This window comes from Poecile atricapillus, chromosome 8, assembly GCF_030490865.1.
Source record: "Poecile atricapillus isolate bPoeAtr1 chromosome 8, bPoeAtr1.hap1, whole genome shotgun sequence".
In the NCBI taxonomy this organism is placed as follows: Eukaryota; Metazoa; Chordata; class Aves; order Passeriformes; family Paridae; genus Poecile; species Poecile atricapillus.
Genome location: NC_081256.1, coordinates 4,288,560 through 4,313,275, shown reverse-complemented (window position 1 = coordinate 4,313,275; position 24,716 = coordinate 4,288,560). Strand labels below are relative to the sequence as shown.

The 24,716-nt window shown below is 42.1% G+C and overlaps 1 protein-coding gene across 2 annotated transcripts in view; it reads right to left on the bottom strand.

Moving 5' to 3' along the window:
* Positions 1-21,920, bottom strand: part of AMER3 (APC membrane recruitment protein 3) — a 31,386-nt gene extending 9,466 nt beyond the window's left edge. For both annotated transcript variants that reach the window (XR_009278113.1, XM_058844011.1), the window contains exon 1: positions 18,915-21,920. Coding sequence is in view for 1 of the 2 variants with exons in the window: in XM_058844011.1 (XP_058699994.1) it covers positions 18,933-21,920 (2,988 nt within the window). In the remaining variant the exon portion in view is untranslated. The remainder of the gene's footprint in view (positions 1-18,914) is intronic.
* Positions 21,921-24,716: the final 2,796 nt, after the last annotated feature.

The window sequence follows — 24,716 nt, the reverse complement described above, 5'->3', positions numbered from 1 at the left end:
TTTTGGTAGTAAACAACCATTACATAGGTCTGTATAAGTTTTTGCTAAGCTCCACTGGAATGCAAATCTACACGAAGCAGTGATGTAACACACAGGGTAACAAGCCCTATTTTCCATCTGGAACAACTCCAGATGTAAAATGAATGCTTCCACTCTCAGGAACAAATTAATATCACTTCCTCTTATTGAAGAAGGCTGTACAGCAATAGAGTTAGAGAGGAATTGCCAAATGTTACATAAAGATTTATTGGCTTCATTTTGAGCCATGATAAAATATGGCAAATCCTTTACTTTTTCTGCCCTAAAACAAGCTGGGTCATGCAGAGTTTAAACCTAAAGAGGCAAAAATAAAAGGGAACCATTTCCAGTACAGAAGATCAGCTGACATGTAGACCCCTTACAGAGGATTAACATTGATTGGGACCTCATGTCCCAGTGAGCCTCTCATCCTGGGGAAGGAATGCTCTATTCCACAAATGTGAGCAGGGTTCAATCTCTGCCAGAGCCCCTCAGTCTGACAGAATGGGAATGCAAAGACACCAGCAGCTGCTTGGTGCCAGGGTCACATGCACCACTTCTTGGGAGAGGTCTAAAACTTCATCTGCCTCTCTAGTGTCAGCTCAAGAGTTTTCTGTGCCAGCCTTGAGAGGAGATGGTGCCTGCCTGTGCTCAGTCCTCCTGTAGAGGCTTCCTGACATGCTAATCTTTTCCAAAGAAGACAACAACACTATTAGAGAAAAGTACAGTCTCAGAGGGATTTATTAGCAGACAAAAAAAGCTGACTAAGTTCTTGTTCTTGCAGGTGCTTGATTCATACATTGCAAAGAAAGGTAGATCACTGATGCCATCTGTGCCTCTGGGGCTTTCAAAACTGTTGTGGTGTTTAAGGACCAATTCTCTAAAAATGCCTCAGTGGAAGTAAAGCTAAAGAGATCAGGTGGATGTGTTAGATGGTGAGATCTGGTCCAGGCAGCCCAGGTTTGAAATTTAGTGGCAGGTATCCAAATTACAGCACCATCCAAACCAGTAAAAATTTGGCTCTGAGGGAAATAACTGCTCTCATCAGAGCCTTGACCTCTGTGGTGCTCCAGGAGTGCCTGTCCCAGGGTGTGGATTTGGATCCAGGCAGGGCATCAAACAGTACCTGAGCAGAGGCTGAATTGGGGAACATGCTGTATCACCCCATCAAACTTGCTGAAATTTGTTCAGCTCCACTGGTGCTGCTGAGAGCTCCTGGTTCTTCACCAGCCAGGGCAGCCTTGGCAGCTGGGCTTGATCTTTTTGGTCCTCAGCAAAGTCAGGCACAGAGGACCCTACTGTGCAGTTTTCCTTTACAGTCCTGCCAGTTTAATTTGTTTCACTTGCAATAGGAATATTTTCTTCAGTTGACCTTGCCTCACCTGGTAACTGTGTTTCTAACCACAATTCACATCTTTGACCTCCTAACAAAGAGCCAACACATTAAAAATGCATGAGGCCCTTTTGATGGGGGCAGCTGAATGGCTGCATTAGCACTGAGGCTAAATTATTGATAGAAAGGGTGACTTTTACTTTCCTTTTAGCTATTGAATAATAGATTAAAAGCTGCACAATAAGATTATTTTCATTACTCACGTAAATTACTTGTTCTGTTAAGAAGAGTGAGGAGGACAAATGGAAAGTACCCTAGCAAATACATTAGACTTGAAATTTTTATGTTCTAGAGTATTTATTAATTTTAGGTGCATTTTCAAATAATGTTTTGATTTAATGGAAGTAATAAGGAATGTTTTGTAAAGTTTAGGAGATAGGAATAGACTTTTTTTTATGATACTTTCAGTGAAACTTATGATTAGAGAACAACTACAGTGTTCAGTATTAGCTGGTGCCCACACTAACCCAAATAAGAAGTGTTATTTAACAGTTGAAATTACCAGACTGACTAATACCTGTTCTTTAGAATTATATTGTTATTGAATACCTCAATATTCCTATATGTGGTATGCCACACTGAATTGTCACCATCTATGTAGTCCTAGGGAAATAATAACTCTGTTTGGTTTTGTTTTTCTGTTTTAGTTTGGTGACAGTAAAAATATTGTCCATTAAATCATTTTAGGGATTAATAATCAGTTTGGCTTTCTACACAGCCTTTGGCTCTCCTAGCTGGTTATTACAGCAAGGATCCTGCTGCAGATTTCTGTAAGTCAGTCAATTCTTACAGGAGGTATTAGGTGTCATGGTTTCCCACAATTTGGAATAGTCAGTTGCTTCTGCATTTCCACTTCTGCTACCCTCCTGCAGGGCTGGATGATGTTGGCTTTGAACTGGACAGCTCCTCTTCTATCAGCTTTGAAATAATTTCAGCACAGACTCAGCAAGTATCTGGTGGGCTGGCTGGGCAGTTTTCTACTTACATCCCTGTGGCAACAATTTAAAAAGAAGGAGAGCAAATTTTCTTTAACAGAAATAATGAAAAATAATTCATTGCAGCCTCTATTTCAAAATCATGTGTTTCAATTCTTCTGCTGGTATTTTCTTAGCCAAAGAACACAAACACAGCTATCAGTATTGTTTCATAGAAGTACCACAAAATGTTATGGTTTAGTCATGTTAGGCACTGATTTAGAACCCACTCAAATCACTGAAAAAATCCCATGGATTTGTGACAGTCTCTGCAACACCTGTGCATGGGAGGCATTCCATCAGATACAGAAATCAGGGTTGGGTTTATGCAGAATTGTATCAGTTAGCTGACAGAGAATAAACAATTCCAATGCACCTCTCAGTGCCACCTCCCTGGATGACAGCCTCAGCTATCCAGCTCCACTCCCCACACACTTTCAAATCATGAGTTCTCTGCAGGGATGGGAGGATTTGGTGAATTTTGTGACACTGAGGAATGCCTGGTGAGAAGAGAAGGAAAGCAGTGGGAGTTCACTGTGAGCAGGTTACTGAGTGACTATCTAAGGGTAAAACAGAAAATATGTACCACTGACCTACTTAGTGTTGAAAGTCTCCATATTCCATTATTGATGAACTGATCTACTTAATCCCCTCCTTGTTGCCTGCAGTTAGCTCAATAGCAGAATGATTTTCACTATTCCTCCATTTCTTTTCTTCATGTAATTAGAATTTCCCTGTTTTATAGCCTGATAGTCTGACCCAATGGAATACGTGGAACTGAAATATATAAGCTGAGTCAGCATTTTGGATCTGCTTTTAAAAGCTAAATTTAAGCACACAAGACTGTAAATTTTAGTCTTCATGGTGTGGTAAGGTCTATAAGAGAAAGCAGCTAGGGTGTTAAAGTTTTTGAGTGCTTTAAGCTTGCAGTTTAGAACTGATCCATTTTGGTAGGGTGTTTTTTAAACCACAGTTTCTGCAGGATTCTAAAGTATTGGCATTGTGGTTTTGCCTTTTTTTTTTTTTTCTTTGCATTGTTAGTCAAACGCCAGCAACAGATCAGGCTTTTCATTGTTAAAGAACTTTGGTTGCCTCTGACAGGATAAAAAGGCAAATATTCTAGTAATTTCTCACTTTTAGTATATATTAAAAAGATCTATTTTCAAAACTTGCTTTTAGGTTCAGTATATGTCGTACACATAATGAGAGAGGTGAATATAAATTACATCTTAACTAGTGTAAATTACTCTCTTCACATTGCTGAAGGAGATTATTTTAATTTTGGAAGTTAACTTCTTTTTTTAACTGTGAGGCTGTGAATCTGACAAATGTAGCTGTCAGCCATGCGTGGGGTGGGGAGGAAGGGAAAAGGAAGGAAGTCTTCCTGTGCTATGTTTAGCAGTGTTTGTGACATAAATACAGCAATTGTCCTGAGCTGTAGTAAGTTCTGTAAGTTTTATGTTGTTATTTAGAACTGCCTATATGGGTTTGTAAGGTTTATGCAACAGCAGTCCCTTGGAGAAAAAAACAAAGGGAGGAAAAGCAGTGGGTCAGTCTAGGATGTGCCTTGGTAAACACCTCAGGGTAGGCAAAGAGCAAATGCCCAAATGACGTCCTTTGGGCTTTGAAACCTCTAGGTTCCTGTCAGATTTAATTGTTTGCATTGCCAGTGATGGGGTACAACAAATCACAAGGGCTGTGAACAGGGGGGCAAATTTTGTGCTGAGAGCTGAGCTCACTTCCCTTCCTCTTGAAGAGAAACAAGTCCCTCCTTCCAACTCTGGTAGTCCTGGGTGCCACAGAACTTCTGCCACCCTTAGCTTTTCCAGGTGAAAACCTCATTTTGGGTTAGTTATTCTGCAAACTCTCCTGTGATTTAGCAGAATAACTTGGGACACCATAAGCTTTCTCCTACTGCTAAATGTTAAACACACCATTCCTCTGGGAAGTCTGGCAGGTCTTTTTGTTAACATTTATTACCAGCAGTCTGCTATTGTAGCAACAGATCTTGGATCCAGGCAGACATGCTTGGATTAAAATGAAGAACATGCAAGGTATTGCTGGGGTTACTGGTTCTGCTCTAAAAGTAGTCTCAGCCCAGAGGGAAATGAAAAGATAGGAGCACAAGTGCAGCTGAGTTTTCTTCAGTAGCACTTGAGCTATGCCCAGCACTGCACTGAATGGAGAAGATTATTTCTGTGTCATCTTTGCATTCCTCTTTTTCAGTCATCAGTGTAGGCTTCTCTGTGCTCTCTTGTTTCAGACCCTATAGAGCTGCTCTGCCAACTGGAAATTGGCCAATATGAATGTGTGACACAGAGATGTTGCCAGATTTTGATTATGCTGTTGAATGCTTTTTCCTAGCCACCCAAGTATTCCCTTGCCACACTGGCAGTCTTTGAAGAGGGGATCCAGTGGGTTTATGGTCCTTAATCAACCCTCAGAATCTGTCCTGTCACTTACTATCACCTTTACTGCCAGTTAATGTTTCTTACCCAGTGCTTTGTAAAAAAATATTGAATCACTGACCTGTTTTCATCTCATAACCCAGAGCTGCTTTGTAGCCCTTCCCTGGCCCCCGCCTCACACATCCAAAAATTAGGACACGTTGTATTGTAAACTTGCATGTCCATTAAATGATGTGAATATAGAATGAGTTGCAGTATCTGGGAAATTAAGTCCAAGGGTGCCTAGTTGCAACACAATCAGCTGAATATGGCATTCTTCTTCCTGACCTTCTGGGGAAGGGAACTCTACCTGATAAAGCAGAGTACTTACACAGTTATAATTTGTGTTTAGTAAGCATTTGTATTCCTGCAGATGAATCAGCTAAAAGGCCTCTACAGTGCAAAAGCAGATCTATGCAGTATGCAACCATCCTGTTTTATTTAAAAGTGGCTACCTAGCTATCATAACTGAATCATGTGTCTTATTTCAGGTTTCCATTTGCATCCTGTTCAGAAAGTCACTTAAGAGGTTAAAAGGACACAAGCAGGATTAAGTTTTCTATATTTTATGGCTAAAATTTCTAATAACTTGGAGAAGAAAGAAGGTAATATCATATGAAGCTCAGTTCCACCAGTACGTAGCTTACTGCAATTCCTTCATATGTCAGAAATAGTGTGGCAACAGGACCAGGGCAGTGATTGTCCTCCTCTGCTGGGCTCTGCTAAGGCACCTCCAGTCCTGGGTTCAGTTTTGGACTTCTCACAACAAAAAAGACATTGAGGGGCTGGAGTAAGACCAGAGAAAGGAAAGGAGTTAGGAGAGGGGCTGGAGCACCAGTGTGATGAGGAGCAGCTGAAGGAGCTCATCTAGGAGAAAAGGAGGTGCAGGGGGACCTTCTTGCTTTCCACAATGCCATGACAAGAGTCTGTTTCTGTCTGTCATATCTGTCTGATCATAACTCTCTCTCTCTTCCTCTCTCATTTGTGAGAACACAATTACCCAGGAGTATTCTTGAGTTATGGAAGGTGTGAGTTCAACCTGGTGAATTACTAGGAAGAAATGCCAGAATCTTGTAATTTCTGGTTAGGTTTTTTTTCGTATTTTTTTGCTACAAATTGGATCTAAGCCTTCATACATTGCTATTCTTTGAAGCGAACCTCATTGATATGATAGATGTTTTCCAAACTTGCAACTGTGATAAAAACACTAAGATTTTGGTTTTAGTTAGCTCCCATGCCATAAAACACACAAGACTTTGAGAAATCAGTGAAGGACTACATGCAGTGTGCTTTATGCTCTTAGGGACTTATTTATGGTCATGGAAATGCAGTTAAGAAATAATGCCAAGTTATAAACTGATTTAGAGTTGCCACATTAGAAATATTTGGCAGTGGAGTGCAAAGCAGAAATCAGACCCACCAGTGACCCCTTCCCATCTTCAGGGACTGTGTTTGAAGAAAAGCCTGACCTTTAGGCAAAATCAGATCTGTTGTTAGCCAGCACTGATTGATTTATGCTTTTCCCTGACATTGGGTTAATCTTCCACACAGTTCAATAGAAGGGACTTTGGTCTATTACCAATAACAATTTTAAATGTTCAAACTTTCACAAAGAGAGATCAAACAGTGGTCACAGGAAAGTAGAACTGAGTTTTCCTGAAGAAGCTGAAGTAGCACCCCTGCCCAATAAATAATCCAATGGAGAAATCTCTTCTCCATCAATTTGACTTCTCTGTCAAACCTGTGGAAATTACCAGTTCTGCCAATTAATGAAAGGGAAATTTGAAATCTGTCCTGAAATACTGGCAAATTGTTCTAATAATGGGACTTTACCCATTGTTTTTTCAATACTCTAATATTGGAACTGCACAAGTGGAAATGTGAAGAAAAAAATTAAAGTTACAGGGATGAAATTTTCTGATTTTTTGGTTGAACACACATTTTTTTATTCTCATTGAGATGGATTTTTCAGGTATGCTTCAAAACCACAAAGAAATATTCTGTGTGTCAAGAACTTAGTAGATTTTTCAGTTGATTATGCTGCTTTGGATATTTATGTCACTGTATATTAAGTAACTAGTTCCTCTAAAAAGTCAGGAATCTCCTCTCAGAAAGCGCAGTAAAACAAGGTTTTCAGTATTTTTATCACTTATTTTGTTAATAGTTAGGTCTTAACTGACTTAAGGTTTTTCTTCCTGTGTGCTAGAAGAGCTGTTTTTATGATAGATTTCTTTTCCACCTGTGAAGTGGTTTGTACTGGGCCATTATTCACTGTATTGTGCTCACTTTAAATTTTTTTGTGTTCAGATATAGCACCCAGTGGATTGCTGTGTGATACACTGAGTGATAAATTGCTGCTAGGGAAAGTTTATTGATCCCTGTTTATTGTGCTGGGGATGATTGCCATATGACATCCTCATTTGGTAACAGAATACTTTGTATAGATCTCCTGAGCTGATTAAATAAAATCGGGATTAAGACAACAATGCTTCTGGTCAGATTGAAGGTGAGATACTCTCTCTGCTTCAGGGCAAAGAAACACAATAAAGAGGAGAGCAGATGCACCAGTAGCAGCAGAACATGGTCTGTAAGTCCCTTCCTGGAGTCTTGTGGTTTAATGTCCAAACAACACACAAGCAAAGGCAGAGGGAGGTGGATAATTAACTGTTCTCTCTGCAGCCTCTTCCCTGGGGACAGGAAAGAGTTCTCCAGGTCTGTATCCCTTCCCTTCCCTGCAGAAAGGAACCAGGGCTAAGAAAGCTGAATGAGGAGGCAGAAGCAGGGCACTAGCACAGGATTGTAAAGAGGTTGAGTCTGATGAATAGAATGAAGAAAATACGGCATCATATCCTGATGGAAGATGCTTAGGGACTACAATTACCTAAAGGCAGGTATTTCAGAAAGGAGTGTTTGTTCTGAACTGGTTTTCTGAACTGAGCAGTGAGGAAGCCAGTCCAAAACATATTTAGGAATCTTGTCCCTTTTTTTTTACTTAACAATAGTTTGGTGCCATAGAGGTGCAAATAAACTCATTTATTCTAAATACATACTCTCCCAATTTCTGTTAATTTTAAGTATCTTTTTAATAGCATTTTTCAAAAGCTTCATGAGTAATTAAGGAAAATCATAAAAGAAGGTCAGTGGTAGTTTAGTAACCCACTAATTCTTGTAACTCAACATTAGGAGGTGGCAGTTCATTGCTAACAATGCTGCTGTTGTCTCTGTCCTTTTAGGCAAAGAACCAGAAAACATTTCCCAGCTAATTGGAAGCTCCATGCAGTGCTCAGTCTTCTAAGATATGGAGCATCCCACCAGAAATGCCAGTGAATAACAGTGCACTTATTAATAGAACCAGCTCCAGTGACGAAACAATTGGGCTGCTTGGAGCACTGGGCCAGAGTCTGTGCCCAGTTCCTGCCACGGGCAGCCCAGCAGAGACAGCCATGGGCACTGGAGCAGACTGGGAACAGGGAGTGGGAAAGGCCAGAGGAACAATGATTCCCAGCAAATCCCTGCCTGGAGTCAGGGGGGACTGCTGGATGTGCAGTGACAGCTCGTGCTCCGTGATCTGTGGAGTGAGGATTGAGCAGGCTGCACACACACAGGGCTGGCTGAGGTTCCTCCCAGTGCAAATCCATGGGAATGTGCTGTGCCTGGTGTTCTGCTGTGCCTGGTGTTCTGCTGTGCCTGGTGTTCTGCTGTGCCTGGTGCTCTGCTCTCCCAGAACGTTGGCTCGTGGCTCTCAGCTGCTCGAGCAGGCCAGGCCAGATGGAAGCTCTTCCATGCAAAACATGTTTGGTCCTACTGCAGTGCTCTCACAAAAGCCCTTATTTTCTTTAGTCTTTTTCACTATCCAGGTGTTCCCAGCCCACTGAAAAGCCCAAATCATGGAGAGCTGCCAGCATTCTATGAAATCTATGGAACCCCAGACCAGATGTTTTGCTGGCTGAGGAGGACCAGCTGCCTTGTACACCGTGTGTGTGTCCTGGGTCTATGCAGGAAGGTATGTGACCCTGAGAAGTCTCACCAAATAAGTGCCTGTAGCCAAATTGTGCTGCTTAGATCATTGCCAATGTTTCACTGGAACTTCTTTCCCAGCTACCAATGCTTTATAAAAATCTTCATCACCTCTTTTAAGATTACACAGTTTGCAACCTTCCTTTAACTTCCTGCCTTAGTGGGCTCAGCTACAGCAGCTGCAGCTCAGCGCAGGTCTGGCCACCACCTCCATGGCCAAATTCAGTCTGTGGCCTCCTGCTTTGCCAAAAGGGCCAGCTGGTGTGCAGAATGCATCCTGCCCGAGCCAAGGGCTGCTGGCTTGCAGGGACTGTGTCCTCCCTTGGCTGATTGCTCACTGCTGGCTTGCCTGCTGCTCAGCACAGGTGAACACAAATCCAGCTGTGCTCTCCTGGTTCTCTCCTGCCCTTAATCCCCAAGCCTGTTCTGGGGTCATTAGATACTTCTAGAAAAGTACTTTTTAAAAGTAGCTACTTTTACCGTGTAATTCTACAGGACACTGGTTGTCCCTAACAAGAATTTATCTCCAAAGCTTGAAGTGTAACATGGGTAAATGTAATGATCTATTATTCACTGTTGACTTTCAGCATAAAGATATTTGTGTTTCCTAGATGAAAAATTGTAATTATAGTCTATGTGCAGCCAGATGATTTATGCACATTCATTTGAGTTGCCTCACTTTCCATTCCTTTTGATAGACTGTAAGGTAGAACATTAAATAAAGGAATGGAGATTCCTTTATCTCTGGATAAAGAGATAAAGTGTGGGGTTTTTTTAGGGATGTGAGGTGTGCTTGGTTGTTGTTTTTAGGAGGTTGTTTGGTGTTTTGCCTGTGTGGGCAACTTGGAAATTCAATTGTCTGTCTGTAGAGAATCCAAAACATATCTGAGGTCACTTTGCTACTCAGGATAAAGGCAATAATAGTATTCAATAAGAGTTAATGCAATTACAGATTTTTTCATTTTCTCTTTATCAGATCAAGGCAGACAGCACACCTCCTGACACAGGTCACATTTCAGTGCAGGGAATAATGCCACCCTGCTGATCTGGGAAATGCAACACAAGCATGTACGTGATGGCAATAAGTGAAATTGATTTCTGACAAAATCCCACAGGTATTGAGAGCAGTATCCTATCAGTTTCAATCAATAAAAATTGCTAATAGTGTTTACTGGTTGTTAGGCTAAAAATGAGACACAGGATTTGGCTTTACAAAAATACAGCTTGTGTTGAGGCACAGAGAGGAGCAGCAGGGTGGGAATGGTGTTCACTGGTGACTGATAAGGGGTAGAACCAAGCTAGAAAGAAGAATCTGTTATTGGAAGGGAATTAGAAAGGTGGATACCTTTCTTTTCTGACCATGAAATCCAGAATTTTTGAAAGCACACTGCAGACCAGCGGTTTGCTGTTGTTTTTCATGTTTATGAAGTTAGTACTGCTCTATAAAATGTTAAACCATGGCTGATTAAATAATTGAGGAAACAGAGGGAAAAAAATTTCCTCAAGAAAGCAAATAAAATGGGAGTAAAGTATCAACAATCAATATTTAGACTTTATTTTATTTCAGTTCAATGAAAGTTGCCTGGGCTCTGGATTTCTTTTCAAGGCCTTATTTGTGTTTGGGTTATTTTTTAATATTTAAAACCTGAATGGCCCTTTAACTGAGTAAGTTTACAACATGCTGCAAGAGACACTAGTCTTACTTGAGAAGCACTAAGCTCCTCCAGCATTTTATGTTTGCGTGGGTGAAGGGCTTTTTTTAATTTATTATTATTTCAATTTTATTGAACCACTGTGTGTCCAGGGCATTACAGTTTCTAGAGAGACTGGTGGGTACAGTATATTTATCTTTAATAATATAAAATGTGAAGTTCAGAGGTCAAGGGAGCAATAGAAAGAAATCTTCCTATTAACTGTCTGTTCATATATTTTGTATCTATAAAATCTCATAAAACCTTCACATTTCTATCATTCACATTATACAACCCTCAGCAAAAAATGTCACTTTTCAAATAACCTCATCTATTCTTAATTTATGTTTCAAGGATTGCATTCAATCATACATCTTAGCTCTCATCACCTTTAATAAACACTAATGGGAAAACTAACATACATTTTTCTAACAGAAAAATTATTAATTAGTATTACTGCATGATTTTAATGTAAAAGAGCTTTTGAATTGTGGGGAAAAAAAAACCTGAGGGCATTTTTAAATTTATAAGTATTATTCAAAATTTTACAGATTATAGTTGAAGAGTACTTTTGAGAGCTGAGATGATTCAAGTACTATCTTGTAATTGATTGAAGCTTTTAAAAAATCTAGCCCAAAAAAGCACCTTGCATTGCAACCCCGCTGTTTCCTGGCATCCTTTTGCTATCTCAGTAGCAAACTACTTCCAAAGACATAATTACTCTTACAATCCCACCTAACCAACCTTGCCCTGATCAGATGGACTCTAAAAACACACAGTTGTTATTTGGGAAGCGGGGGTTTGGCAGGATGTGGTTTTTGGGTGGTTACACCACCATCTTAATTACAAATGGGTTTCAGGGAGTTGGTTGCTATAGCAACAGTCTACTTAGTGCTTTTTCCAGCACGAAACCCTACTTGCCTGTATGTTCAAGGGAAGACAGAAGGGCTAAGGAAGGGAAATTGAGCTTTTATTTCTCCAAGAGCCATAAATTGCAGCATCCTCTATTTAAAGCACACAGACGGAAGAGCTGCTCCTTTACCTCAGTGTTTTTTCTGCTGCTGAGAAGCCCCATTTGATGTTTGTGTAAAATACAACCTTCCCTTATTTCAGAAATACAACTGCACTAGGGTTAATTAAGGCTAACACCCAATCAGATTTTTCCTAAAAGTGCAGCTGAAAGCAGAGGGCACAATCTCTTTGAAAAGCTGGAGCTGTGAAAATTTCTGATGCAATCTTTAGCCTCATGTCTCCTGCTGTAAATCAGGGTGCCCCCACATCCTGCTGAAGCCAGATAGAAATTCTCTTGCCACTGATTTCTCTGCAGCTCCCTGGTTGTGTATCACCAAAGCCATCTTGACTTGATTTTTTTCCCCTCTGTTGGCTGTGAGGTGGAAAAACATAACAAAGGGTTTGGGGGGATTGTCAAAATTCCTTAACCCTGCCTGGCCACAGGCTGTGATCCTCCCATGTCCTTCAGTGCCTGTCTGCACCTGTGCAGTGTGAGCAAAGCACAGAACCCAGGTTCTGGGGAGTAAAGCAGAGCCTGGTGGTGTTTGCAGGATTTGCCTGAAGAGGGATTTCCAGGCTCTTGAGGGTGGGGGGAATTGTCTGGTAGGGGTAAAGAGCTGCCAGGAAATGTCAGCTCCACAGGCACATGGGAAAGGGAAAAGGGTTTTGAAGTACGTTCAGCCTCCAAGAGGGAGCAGAAGGAATGTAAAGCTTGTGATAGAGAAGAGTCAAGCCTGTCTGGAGCAAGTAAAATGGAAAGTTGTCATGAAAAGAAAAATAAATTGATTTAGAAAGGAAAGTATTGCAGTTGGAGAAGACTAGTGAAGAGGAGATGGAGAAAAACCCCCTCTTTGTTCTCTATAAGACAAAGAGGACCTTCCTTTTTATGGTTCTCCAGTAATCTTTTCTTTATCTTCACCTGCAGACTGACAGTTTCCCCTTGGATAATATAATCACCTCAAAGTGGAGGATAGCTGACTGTGGGACAAGAGAAATTGCTGGCTGTAGTATCTTGGTGCCATTTGTGTAGTTGCCATCCCTGGCTGACACCATTACTAAGTGCCACAAGATCTTTTAAGCTTTCCCTGAGCAGGCCTGCCACATGCATAGAGAGAGAAGCTCAGAATATTGCCTTTCTCCACAGGAAAACCCTATCATACAGCACTTCTTTGTGTCTCTCTCTCCTGAGCTCTATTTCTGTCCAAAATCTGTGAATATCTTTCCCACCTTCAAATGAAAAAGAGATGCAGTCCCTGTGATTTGAGTGACACAGGAAACCTGCCACACCAGATGTAGACAGTCCAATCTTTCCAAAAGAACTGACCAGGAGGAGAGTTTGCTTAAAACAGGACGGCCTTCCTTAACACCTGATGGGGAACTCAGTGCTCATTTTGGGTATTTCATTTGGTATTTCACACTGCAGCCTCCCAGTGCTCCAGTGCTCATGACAATGGTCTTTTATGCCTTTCACTGGATGGTCAATTTTTTTTGCTCCTAATTTAGCCAGATTTAAAATTATCTGTTTGGGTTTGGGGTTTTGGGGTTTCTTCTTGTTGTTTTTTGGGTTGGGTTTGTTTGTTTTGTTTGTTTGTTTGGTGGGTTTTTTTATTTTTAGAAAAATGCAGAAAATCTATTGATACTGGGGAATTCTGTCTGAACTCTTCACTTACCAAGACCCCAGACTTGTGTACTGAGGCATAGCCTCTGCCCTGAATCACAAAAAAATCTGTAATCTTCCCAGTGTTGCTAGACCACAAAAGGGACAGTGCCTGTTTTAGGAGTAAATAGATGTCAGAGAAGGCAAAAATTCAAAATGAATATTTTTTAAGTTTTGCAAAGCAAAACTGGTAAGTATAGCACAATAGATACAAGATTTTAAGAAGTGCCTTAAAGACATTAAACTATGAAAGGTTTATAACAGAAATTAAAAGGCTTTGAAGTTCCTGTGCTTAAGGGCATTTGGAAAATGGAGCATTAAACCCAGACACCCAGGAGGAGCCAAGGGCTAGCTCAGAGTGCTGGTTGCCAGAAGATAGGAGATTGATTATTTCAGGTTTCTAAATTCTCCATTTGCCCTGTTTCTGACACCCTTTTTGCAAACACCTGGCAGAGGTAGAATGCAGAGTTTTCTGGAGGCCTCTGGTTTTTTCTGCCCCTCTGTATTTTCTGATGGAGGAAATGGAACAAAGTATTTTATACTTTGGATCCAAAAAGATGAGGTTACCAGGCCCTTCATCCTACTCTTTTTCTGCTGACTGGCTTGTGATATAAATGCCTCTCCCAGCCCATTCTCAAGGTGAGGATCTCCTGTGCATTCAGTTTCTCCATGACTGTATTCCAGAGGAGGACAGATTCTCTCCTGTATGAAAGAAGCAGCCTGCTCTGGATGCAAGGCTCTCACTTTCCCCTTCTTCCCACTTTCATGCCTTCCTGTCCTGAAGTGAAGCAGGTTTTCTTCAGAATGGTAACAACTGATTCATTTTAACAAAAAGGGCCCAATTCCATAATTCTACAGCCAAACTTCTGTAGCCCAAATCTGACTTGTATTTTTACACTTAAATGTCAGGCAAGACACTAAGCCTCTGAATGAGCAGTTAGTGTGTTTGCATTCTGTCTTGACTTCTCCCCATTTCTCATACAGAGGCACTGTGTGTTTCATATATCCTGTCCCTCAGACCATGCTGCTGTTCCTTCTCTTTTTTCCCTCCACTGCTATCCCCTTGGAAATCTCACATTCAAGGTTGAAGGAGACTGGGAGCCAACTTCTGCTCGCAGGGTTAAATCTGGGAATCATTGCCCTAGCTTCAAATTTATGCTGGTGCAGTGAAGATGAGAATTTAGCTTTCTGTACTGTTGTCAACAGGAGGAAAATAGAGTCCCTATAAGGCTGTATCCATGGAAACCATCCTGCTGCAATAGCGGGTAAAGCAGCAAATCAATTTCTTCAGTTTTAAAATGAAGCACATTACAGTGCATCTGGCATTTAAGAGATTATCCGTGCTGATAACTGTGTGGAAAAACCCTCCTCTGGCAAGAACATTTCTTCCTCCTCATAGAATTCTGATTTTGGGTAGAATGAGCACTGATGACAAAGTACCATGAAGACAGTGCAGTGAGACAGAGCCAAGTCCAGAAGCAACAGCATTTAATGAAGGAGAAAATTGTTTAATTTAGCATTTAGCCCAAGTATCTGGGCACATGGTGACTAACATTCAAATGTATTAGTAGAGGTGGTGATCTGTCACCTCTGTCTCCCTGCTCCTTGCCTCTGTGGTACCACGTGTGACAAACAGAGCATTTGTACCTTGTGATGCATGTCTGAACAGCAGTGAGTGTGTGTGTAGCTGTCAGATGAGATTTCAATATCCACTGCTGCGTGGTCTGGGTAACTGGCTTTATACAGGTGTGTATTTCGGAGCCAGAGGCATTTCCAGTGCAGAAAATGTGCTGGCTGTCTCTGTGCTGTATTCTTGTTACATTTCATCATGTGCAACTTGAGAGACCATCCCTTTACTATGCCATGGAGGGAGCATGGAAACAGGAGCATTTCTTACACCAGACTTCAAAAGCCACTGTATACTTTTCCTGCTGTGTGCACAGAGGCTCTGCCTTTATTTTTTCACCTGGTATCTCTCTGACCATTTTGAGAAATAATACCCTACTTGAGCAGAAAACTGCCTAGGCACAGATGAGACTTCATTCTGCTTCTCCTTTTTACCAAATCCAAATACTGCAGTCTGCCTTCTCTATGCTTATCAGATAGAGAAATTATCTGTCTGGGAGAAATACAACTTTATTTAAGAGAGAGGGAGTGAAGTTGAACCAGGAAGGATTAAAAAGCACTGCAGGAATTGCCTAGACTATGAGTAGCCCTTCAGCTGGTGAGGATCAAATACACATTCCTCTGTCACTTTGCAGTGCCTAGGCTGTATTTTATCTGCTTCTGAATCTCAGTTCCTTGATACCAGCAGTCACATATGCAATCCTGTCTTCTTTTATCTACAGCTGTCCTATTATAGTATTATATAGCTATCCTAGTATTACAGCAATCACTGTTTGATTGACAGTTATGTATTTTTTTTCTGACCTGAGGGCAATGCATTCCTTTCAGGGCTGTCAATGACACACATCCAAAATCTTCAACTGGTACATAATGTGGCAGTTCAGCATTTGAATGAAGTGAGCACATATTGTTGGGGGCACAAGAGGTTTTGTTGCTCTGCCACATCTACCAGCTAATGGAAGATGCAGATCAAACCCCATTAAGTGGTAGAAATGGCTCAGTGGTCTGAAATGCTTCTGTTTGCAGAGAGTGTTTTGTTCTACATGTGTCCAATTGCTGTGACATCCAGTGCTGTCTGCTTGGTGAGTTAAGAGGTTTTAAGAGTCAGGAAAAGACCTCCCAATGCACTGCTTGAGTTCTGGGCTTCCTTTCTGAAGATGAAGTTTCCTGATGAAAAACATGTAGTTGAAAATCACAAACTTTTGCAGCTTGTTTTCTGTGATCCAGATCTAGGAATCCTCTCTGTATTCAGATTTGGACAGCTTCCTAAGCTTCACTTCCTAAGTCCTAACCTTTAGATACTGAAAAATTAAAATTATACTTTTCATTGCATTTTTTTATCCATACATAAGCCTTCCATATTGCCCTGTGAGGATGCCTGGGGTTCCTGGTGAGTTCAGACACAAGGCATTATCAGATTTCTCTCTAAAAGGCATGGGAAGGGAGAAATGGAAGAGCAGCTGTGACTGGCATTTCTTGTACCATTCTTCATCACACTCCTGTGTCTGCTCATCAAGGTAGCAAAGCCCAAGAGGCCAGGCATGGCCCAGGGGAACCCTGCACACCTTTTGGAGCAGAGAGGATGGGCTGGTTTGTGGGTCCTGGGATATGTTGAGATGGGCTGACAAAACCTGGAGATTTTAATGGCTTTTGATAACAGCTTTTCCTCCACCCTGGGACAAAGTTAGAAAGGTGACCTTCTTCCCACCTCCTTCAGGTCAGACCTGGGTGTCCATGGCAGGATCAGGGGCTGCACTTGTTCTGAGGACAAAGCAGGAGCCACCTCTGGATCTGTCACTTGTCTCCCAGCTCCCAGGTGTGGCATTTTAGAGCATTCTTTGTGTCTAAGCTCTCACAGTTTGCACAGTCATGTCCAGCGTGGGAGTGTTTCTCAGTGCTGTCTGTCTCCATGGATTCAGAGGTGACACCATGTTTATACACTGCCTCCCTTTCTCTACCACCCCCATGACTGAGGCAAAGCTCCTGAGTCATTGTCACAAAGATTTCAAATTTCAGGCAAGCCTGTGGGCCATCTGTTTGTGTAGGCAGGCAGGAAAATATCGGGTAGGAAAACTCAGTCACACACCATTGTTTGTATCTGTCCCCACAGCCAATTCTTTTAAATGACATTTTAACTATTGTCTAAATTATTTTTCTGTAAAAAATTGTAACAAACACCATCCTTGCTGTTAAATGATTAATTAGCCCAGCCCTTGAAGTCACTTTATTAATATGTAAATCCCATCTCTATTCTAAAATTTAATTCATTTTACTGTTCAAGAAACCTTTATTGAAAATCACCTCTTGGAAAAAAAGCTTGAATTGTGTTTTCTCTGGGACTCAGGTGAAAGTGTGACCTGGTCACATTCCTGCCATGGCAGGTATTATCAGTGCTGGCACGTGGTGGCACACAGCAGCTGCCACTTGATTCAATGCAGAGAATGTGCCCCAAGTCCAGTAATGTCTGCTTGTGTTACATCTTGTTCAGTGTAAAGATACAGTCTGTTACCACTCCTGACAGTCACACAGCTCCCTTCTCTGTTTCTATCATTCCACTCCTCAAAATTAGACTCTCTTTGCATTCCTAGCCTGCAAAGGCTGGGATATTCCTAGCACTACCCTGTGGATTAGTATTCACAGCAAAATAAAAATATCAGGCATACATTGATCTGTTCTTCTAACCTCAAGAAGCTGTGCCTAGTCCTAGTTCCATACATATACTAATTGTAAGCACAAACCTTGCCTCTTCTGTACTCAGTTTATAATTTCAGAAATATCTAAAAGAGTTTAATAGTTCTAAGGACTATGGTGTGTCCTTGGGTGGCAAGTACTGCTAAAAATTCTGGTGACACAAGAACCACAGCATTTTTACAACAAAAATGGAAAAAACCCCAAGATCACTTCTTTCAGTTGAGAAAGACCTAATTTACTGATGAACACATAGTTTGTTAAGGATGAGGAAGACTGACAGTCTCTGGCCCTTAACTTCATGCAGAGCCCTGAAAAATATCCCTCTCTGCAATGGGAGACCTGTTAGTGGGCAAGGTCATTTTCACAATGACATAAATAGAAAAGTGGATGGCTGAATCTACCCAAAGTTGAAAATGTCAGGGTGTTCTTGCCTCCTGCAGAGAGAAGCACTGTCCTTTTTAGCTCATGCTGCTTGGGAAGCCTTTAGAGATGAGCAGAAAGCAGCCACACTGCTGTGAGCAGCAAGAGCCAGAGAGATGTTGTGTTCCCTGTGTCCCTCTGTTCAATAGGGAACTGTTCCTCAATTCTCTGTCCTGGCCCTTGCTGCAGCCTCCTCTTTGTCTTCCACCACCTCCAAAGGGGTTTTCTCAGAGGCCAAGGCTGGGCAGAGTCCAGCCAATCTGTCAGGTTTGGCAGGGCACATGACAGAGAATTTACCCAAGTTTCATACTCCTACAACAAATTCCTGTCAGCAGCTGGAGGATTTCTCATCTGGCACAGAGTGAGAACTCTGTACAGATACAGGCACAGAGCAGTGCCTGCTCTGGCCTAAAGCCTCGTGTGACAGGGAAACTGAACTAGCACAATCCCTGTGTGCTCCATCTGTGTTTCTGCTTTGCAGCAAAGGTGTTTCTTACCCTGTGTCACAGGGCAGATTCTGGCTCTCCCTGTGCTATGTGAGTGTGGCTGAAGGATTTTCAAATGCTTGAGGTGCAGCACAGACCCTGTAACCCCTCTCTTGAGAAGCCTGTCAATCCTTGCATGGAGGTTGCCTTGGTTTCAGCTCTTGCTCTGCCATGGCACAGTCTGGCCAGAGACCAACTGCACCTTCTGAAGAAACACATCAGGTTTGGATGAAGGAGAACCATCCTTTTGGTGCACTTAGGAGCACAGCACAGCACTGTGGCCTTTCCCTTGTGCTTTAGAGCACACCATATGTGTGCATCTGCAGGACAGGGCACATCTGCACTGTGGTTTCACACCGAGCTCCTTGGCTTTCTCATGCATAAATGACAGACCCTGAATCCCTCAGCCTCCACTGTTAAGTGTCCCTCTGTGAAAAGATTGAACTGTTTCACATTTAATTTCACCCTTCCCCATAGCACTCACCTTCTCCATGCAGGTGTGTCACTGGTGGTTCCTGGCTGGCACCGCTGTATCCCGAGCCACTGCCTCTAGGAGAGGGCTCAGAGCATTCCCTGCAGCCAGGCCATGGCAGGGGCTCTCTACACCCTGCCAGGACCCTGGGCTGCTCTGCTTGGCCTCCTCAGGCTGCAGAGAGTCAGACAGACAGACAGCCGTGCTGTGGGAGCCCTGGGAGAAGGCACCACCTAGGTCTGGGCAGACAGAGTTAAAGAGAGGTAAAAATGTTGGTCTACTAAGAGATGTCTCAGGGCCAGAGTCACTTGGACTGAGACCAAAGTCCTTTAAATATGAGAGGGCTTGATTATTCAGCTGGGCATATTCAAAATTTATCTTGCTTTGAGTAACCTCATCTAGGATTTTTGCTCTACTTTTCTGATCTTCAGAGCAAATTTGCTCCCCATTTTTCTCCAAATGATACAGACTGCTAGATTGGAAACTTGTCTCGTGTTGGTTTGTACTAGGAATACTGGGAAATTCTGGAATTTGAGCAATGCAGCTGCATTCATTCTGTAACAATAACTTGTTTTTGTACTGAGACATCTTATGAATGATACTGTTCATTTCATTCCCGATGTATTTGTCTTCCAGGTGCTTGTTTTCATAGCTGATTTTTAATGATGCCACCTGTGTTACACAGTGCTCTAAGAGCTGCACTATGTTGGTGCTGCTGTCTGCTGGTGTGGGGCTCATGTAGCTCTGGAAGTGATTGAGGGTCAGAGGCTGCAGTGGTTTGTCACAGGAAATTGAGAGAGAGTGATACATGGGTTTATTTCTGTCTTCCCTCTCCAGGGGATCTCGGAGCGAGGTCGCAGCAGTCTTGTAGGAGTAACATGATTCTACTTCGTGATTATCATCTAAGGAAGGATTTTCAGAGCTCTGGGAGCCAGTCTCTCTGTTCAGCTCTTCTGGCAGTGGGTTTTTACCTCTGGATGTCTCACATCCCAGTGAAATTGCTACCTTCTCATTGTCAGTTGAAGAGGTCTGCAGATTGTCTCTGTTAACCTGCAATTGTGCTGCATAACTTGTGTTTTCCACAGTCCCAGGCACTGTAGGTAAGTCCTTGTGGTGACTCCCTTCTGTTCCCTGGAAATCCAGATCAGAAGTGTTCAGGGAGGAGCCCAGGCTGTGCTCTCTTCCAGCAATGTTTACTGAAGAGGCCTGGGCTGCGTGTTTGCTTTCCTCCAAAGGCACACATATGTTAAATGTATTAGATTCACCCTTGCCTGGTGTCTCCTGCTGAGCTTCTGTGCTCCCTTTCTGCTCTGGGCTGGGGATCAATGAATCATTGGACTTTTCTCGCTGTGACTGAGGACTCTGAAGAGAGTCAGGGGAGGAGATGAGTCCCGAGTGTTTTCGTAGCCAGTTTATTATGCCCATGGTCAGTGAAAGCTCAGTATCACAGAGCTTTAGCAAACATTCTTTGCCTTTCCATGTGCTGTGGAAAAATCCCTGGCTAATGATGTCTAGAGTTGGTTGAGAAGCCATGTTCTCCTCAGCTCCAACATGAAAGCTGTAAATGGACAAAGGGATTTCAATGGCTTGCTCTGAAACACTTTCAGAGGCACACAAGTCATCATCAAGGATAGGGTTTACTTTGACTTCATTTGGGTCATAGAAGAGCTCATAAAGGGCATCTCCACTGTAGCTGTCTCTTGGAAATCTCCCTGGGACACCAGGGGTCTGGGCTTCCTTCAGTTCATCATCTTGTCCAGGAGAGAAGGAATCATAGTATCCTTCATCACTTGTGGATGTGGATTCCTGGTTTTCACTTTTCGGTGTTTCCGTTTCTGTGGAGCTGTCTTTGGAATTGTCACCTTCTTTATCAGGTGACACTTGGGGCTCTGTCACCAGTACAGCAGCCTGACTTCTGTCCTTTTCTGGGTCAGAACCAGACATCTTCAGTAACTTCTTTTCAAACAGAGCACTCTGGTGCAGCCTCACTGATTTGTTGATGTTGTCCCAAAACTTTGCAAATTCCACTGTCTCATTCTGGCCAGGAGAAGCCAGCTGCTCCACCCCGCCTTGGAAGGAGCCCATGCCAGGGCTGTCTTTGTGCTTGCTTCTCCTCAGGAGAAGCTCTTTGTTGTTCTCCAGCTCCAGGTGAGCAGAGCTCTCATCAGCAAAGATTTCCCCACAGCCAGTGAGGGAGTCGAAGCTCTTCAGGGAGGCAACATCTTCACACAGGGCATTGCAGTAGTCGTAGGAGGAGTCAGACTGCAGTTCACTGTCTGAGCAGTCCTGTGACAAGCAATCAGCTCCACAAGTTTCCCCAGTTTTGAAAAGATACTTTGCAAGACGTGCAGACAGCTCACTCTTGCAGCCTGGAGAGGACAGGTTCTTGTCCTTCTCCACCAGAAATGAGAAGCTGTCTGGTTTATTTTTTCTTATATGAAATATATCTCTGAGCCCTTTCTTAGATCTCTTGAGAGAAATCCTCTTCCTGGGAATGGTTTTTGCGACAGCTGGTACAAAAGGCATCTGTGGCACAAAGTTCCTGTAATCAATCATCTGACTGCTGCATGCAGACTGGCTGGGGCTGACCACACACTCCTTCTTACTGCTGGAGCTGGACATCCCTGAAAAGCTGATGCTATTGACAAGTCGGCCCTTGCCCTTTCCAAACAAACCCTCCTCGCAAGCCCTGCTGCTGGGGCTGCACTGCTCGGCTTTGTCTGCCTCAGCAACGCACTCATGGGTTTTACTCTTCCTTACGAGCTTGTAGGAGGAGCCAGATGCTTTTTCCAGGTTGTGACCAGCAGCTCCATTCCTTGCTGCTCTGGTAGAAAATCTGTAGTTCTTGTGTGTGGCCAGACACGCCAGCTGGACTTCAGCCACACTTTGGTTTCCCTCCAGAGCTGCCTTTTTGTCTTTTCCCATCTCATCTTTGTTGGTAGGAGCTGTATGCACTGGTGGCACTTTCTCATGTTGTACACTGGATTTTATGAAGGTCTTTCCTCTCTTGAGCTCCATACTGCTTCCTCACATCTGTTTCTGTAAAAAAAACAGCAGAACACAACTATTGTGAGGTTGGTGGGTAGCACTTGTAAATTTTGAAAGCAACAGAAGAACAAAGGAAGGGACATTAATCATTATAAAATTCAGCTGCTCTGCCATCAGACATTTCCATCATTGAGTCATGGTACTGCATGAAAAACAGACTGAGTGAAACTAAAGGTGTGTTGGCTGGAAGATTCAACATGGAGAAAACAGTGCACATTATGGGTTGGTAGCTGAGGCTCAGAGAACATTTTGTCTGCTAGAAATAAGCAGATTTTCATTGAGGATTATGACTTCAGGATAGCTTTTAACAAGGGAAAGGTCCTGTTCTGAAGGCAGAAGAGGCATCAGAGAAAAGCAATGCCTGAGAAACTTCAACATGCAAATGTGTGTATCAGGAAGGCAGCAGTTCATAGATTTGTACCTTAGAGGAGGACAAAGATCTCAAGTTGGGAAATCTGAGAAAATGGATCAAACTTTCGATACACAATGCTCACTTTATATTAAAATAATCCTTGTCTGTGAATGGAAAATCCATAAACCTTGGTACTACCTTGGGAGCATGCAGAAACTGAATTACTGATTTTGCTTCCCCCTGAGCATAACGTATCATTTTCTACACTGCTACTTTTATTGTCAAAAATCAAAAATTCCACATTGAAAATCATTGTCAGTCATGACAAAAGTGTCTTGTCCAATTTACAAAGACCAGTGAAGCACACAGAGGCATTGCCACAGTGAGTCTGCAGTGCACATTGATTAGCTATTTCTAAAAATACTCTAGTACCTGTATCAATGCCATTTCTTTCAGTTCCAGGCTCTGCCTATATGGTTTAGTATTGAACCTTTTATGTTTTATGTTTTCATAAATCTAAATAGTCATTAATTATTTTAGCCATGTCACTTTCTGTCTTCTGGCAGTTCTTTCATAGAAAGAGCTGATCCTTTCCTGTCATGCATCAACTTGAATATTGAATAAGTCAATGGACATCCATGAAGGAAGGTCAGGGACGAAGCAATCACTACCTAAAAGCTGTTGGAGCAACCAGAATTTTACAGCAAAATAACTCCAAGTCCTGTTCTTGAAAGAGTGTGCTTGGATCTCTCCTGAATGAAACCTCTTTTAATTATTTATCTTGTTTTGAATTGGTTAGACATAACTAAACAATTGGAGACACTGAACAGGAGATTTTAAATTCAGCACCAAGCCTAGGATTTGTACTCCTAAGATAGACCTTAAAGCAATGTTCAGTCTATTTTGAACTATAACATCTGTCTGTAGCCTCCAGAAGCTTGCTGGAACAGCCACACTCTGACCAGCAGCTCAGCAGATGCAGGACTGTGTATTTTGGAACACTTCTCCAGGAGGCAGATCAGTGACAGCCACTTTCTTATAGAAGCTGCAAACTAACAGGTGATTAACAATATTTACAAATAAATGTAGGTCAGTGACAAAAGGTAGAGAACATAAGGGCAAAGTGTGGATATTTGACATGTGGTGGAAACATGGTGGGTGGTGATAAATGGGTGTCTATCACTGTGATTGAGATGTTGGCACGTTCAGTTGCACTTGGCACTACATGTGAGTGTTGCAGAACATTCTTAATGAAAGCCAGTAAACATTTTACTACCCTGTCAGGTATCTGGAGTTCACTGATGCTGCGGGAAACTTGTTTTGCATATTTAGAAATAGGTCACTGGGACACGATTACCCTCCTCTTCTGAACAGCAAGGTGTGATCGACAATTCAGCATGCAGAACTCCAGCAGCAGGGTTGTGAAAACAATCAGAAATAGCTGATGCAAGACCAGCTGTTAATATCCCAGAAATAAAGTGGCTGACATCTCAGTCCTTTGGGAGTGCAGAATTAGGTGCTGTGTCCCTGTGGGAAGCTCCTGATGCTGCCCAGGAGCTCCTCAGAGGTCTGTGACACTGGCGAGTGCCAGCCTTACAACAATGAGATGTAGGACCCTTTGAAGTCCTGCAGCTGTTTCTGCCCATTCTGAGTGCTAAGAAGGTCACTTTTGTAGGATATTGTATACTTGGGAACTTTTCTGCAGATGCATTAAAATGGCTTTTAGGGATGGATTTATTTCCTGTCAAGTATGAAACGTATGAAAGCTAAGAATTTAGGATGACATTAGATAATCTTTGAAATAAAGTAATGTTTGATCTTAATTGTATCTCCTTGATAAGAAACACAATGGATGACCAGTTTTGATAACTTGAAACTTCAAGGATTGTTCTTTTTTTTTTTTTTTTTTAATAGACTAGATGAACAGTTTTATCTTGAAAGCCAAAATGGCCAAAGTAACATTTTACTGCAAATATCTGTAGTATAATAAGTTACGTACACACAGTGTAAGATACACTGAGGGTAGCTGATGCTGTCTTTTCAGTTTCTTCTGATGAGGAAAAAAGTGTTAGCTGTTGTTTCAGTTTTGTGGGGATTTTGTGGTTTGGTTTGTTGGGTTTTTAATATCACATATATATATATAATCACCAACTTTGTATTCTAATTATTTAATGTTATTATTTATTCCCATATATTCTATTTCTAACACTCCCTCAGGATTCATGTTAGTATCTAGTTCATTGTGTCATCCTGATTATTCTAAGACTGTCATATCTTTGTAAAACTTCCCCATTAAAAATGTTATTTAAAATGAACAGAAGAAAGGGAGGACCTCAGTCAAGTCTTTGAGTCTCAGCACAGACTACCAGAGTCTGCAGATTTTTTAAAACATTCATTTTAGATGCTGTTCTGTA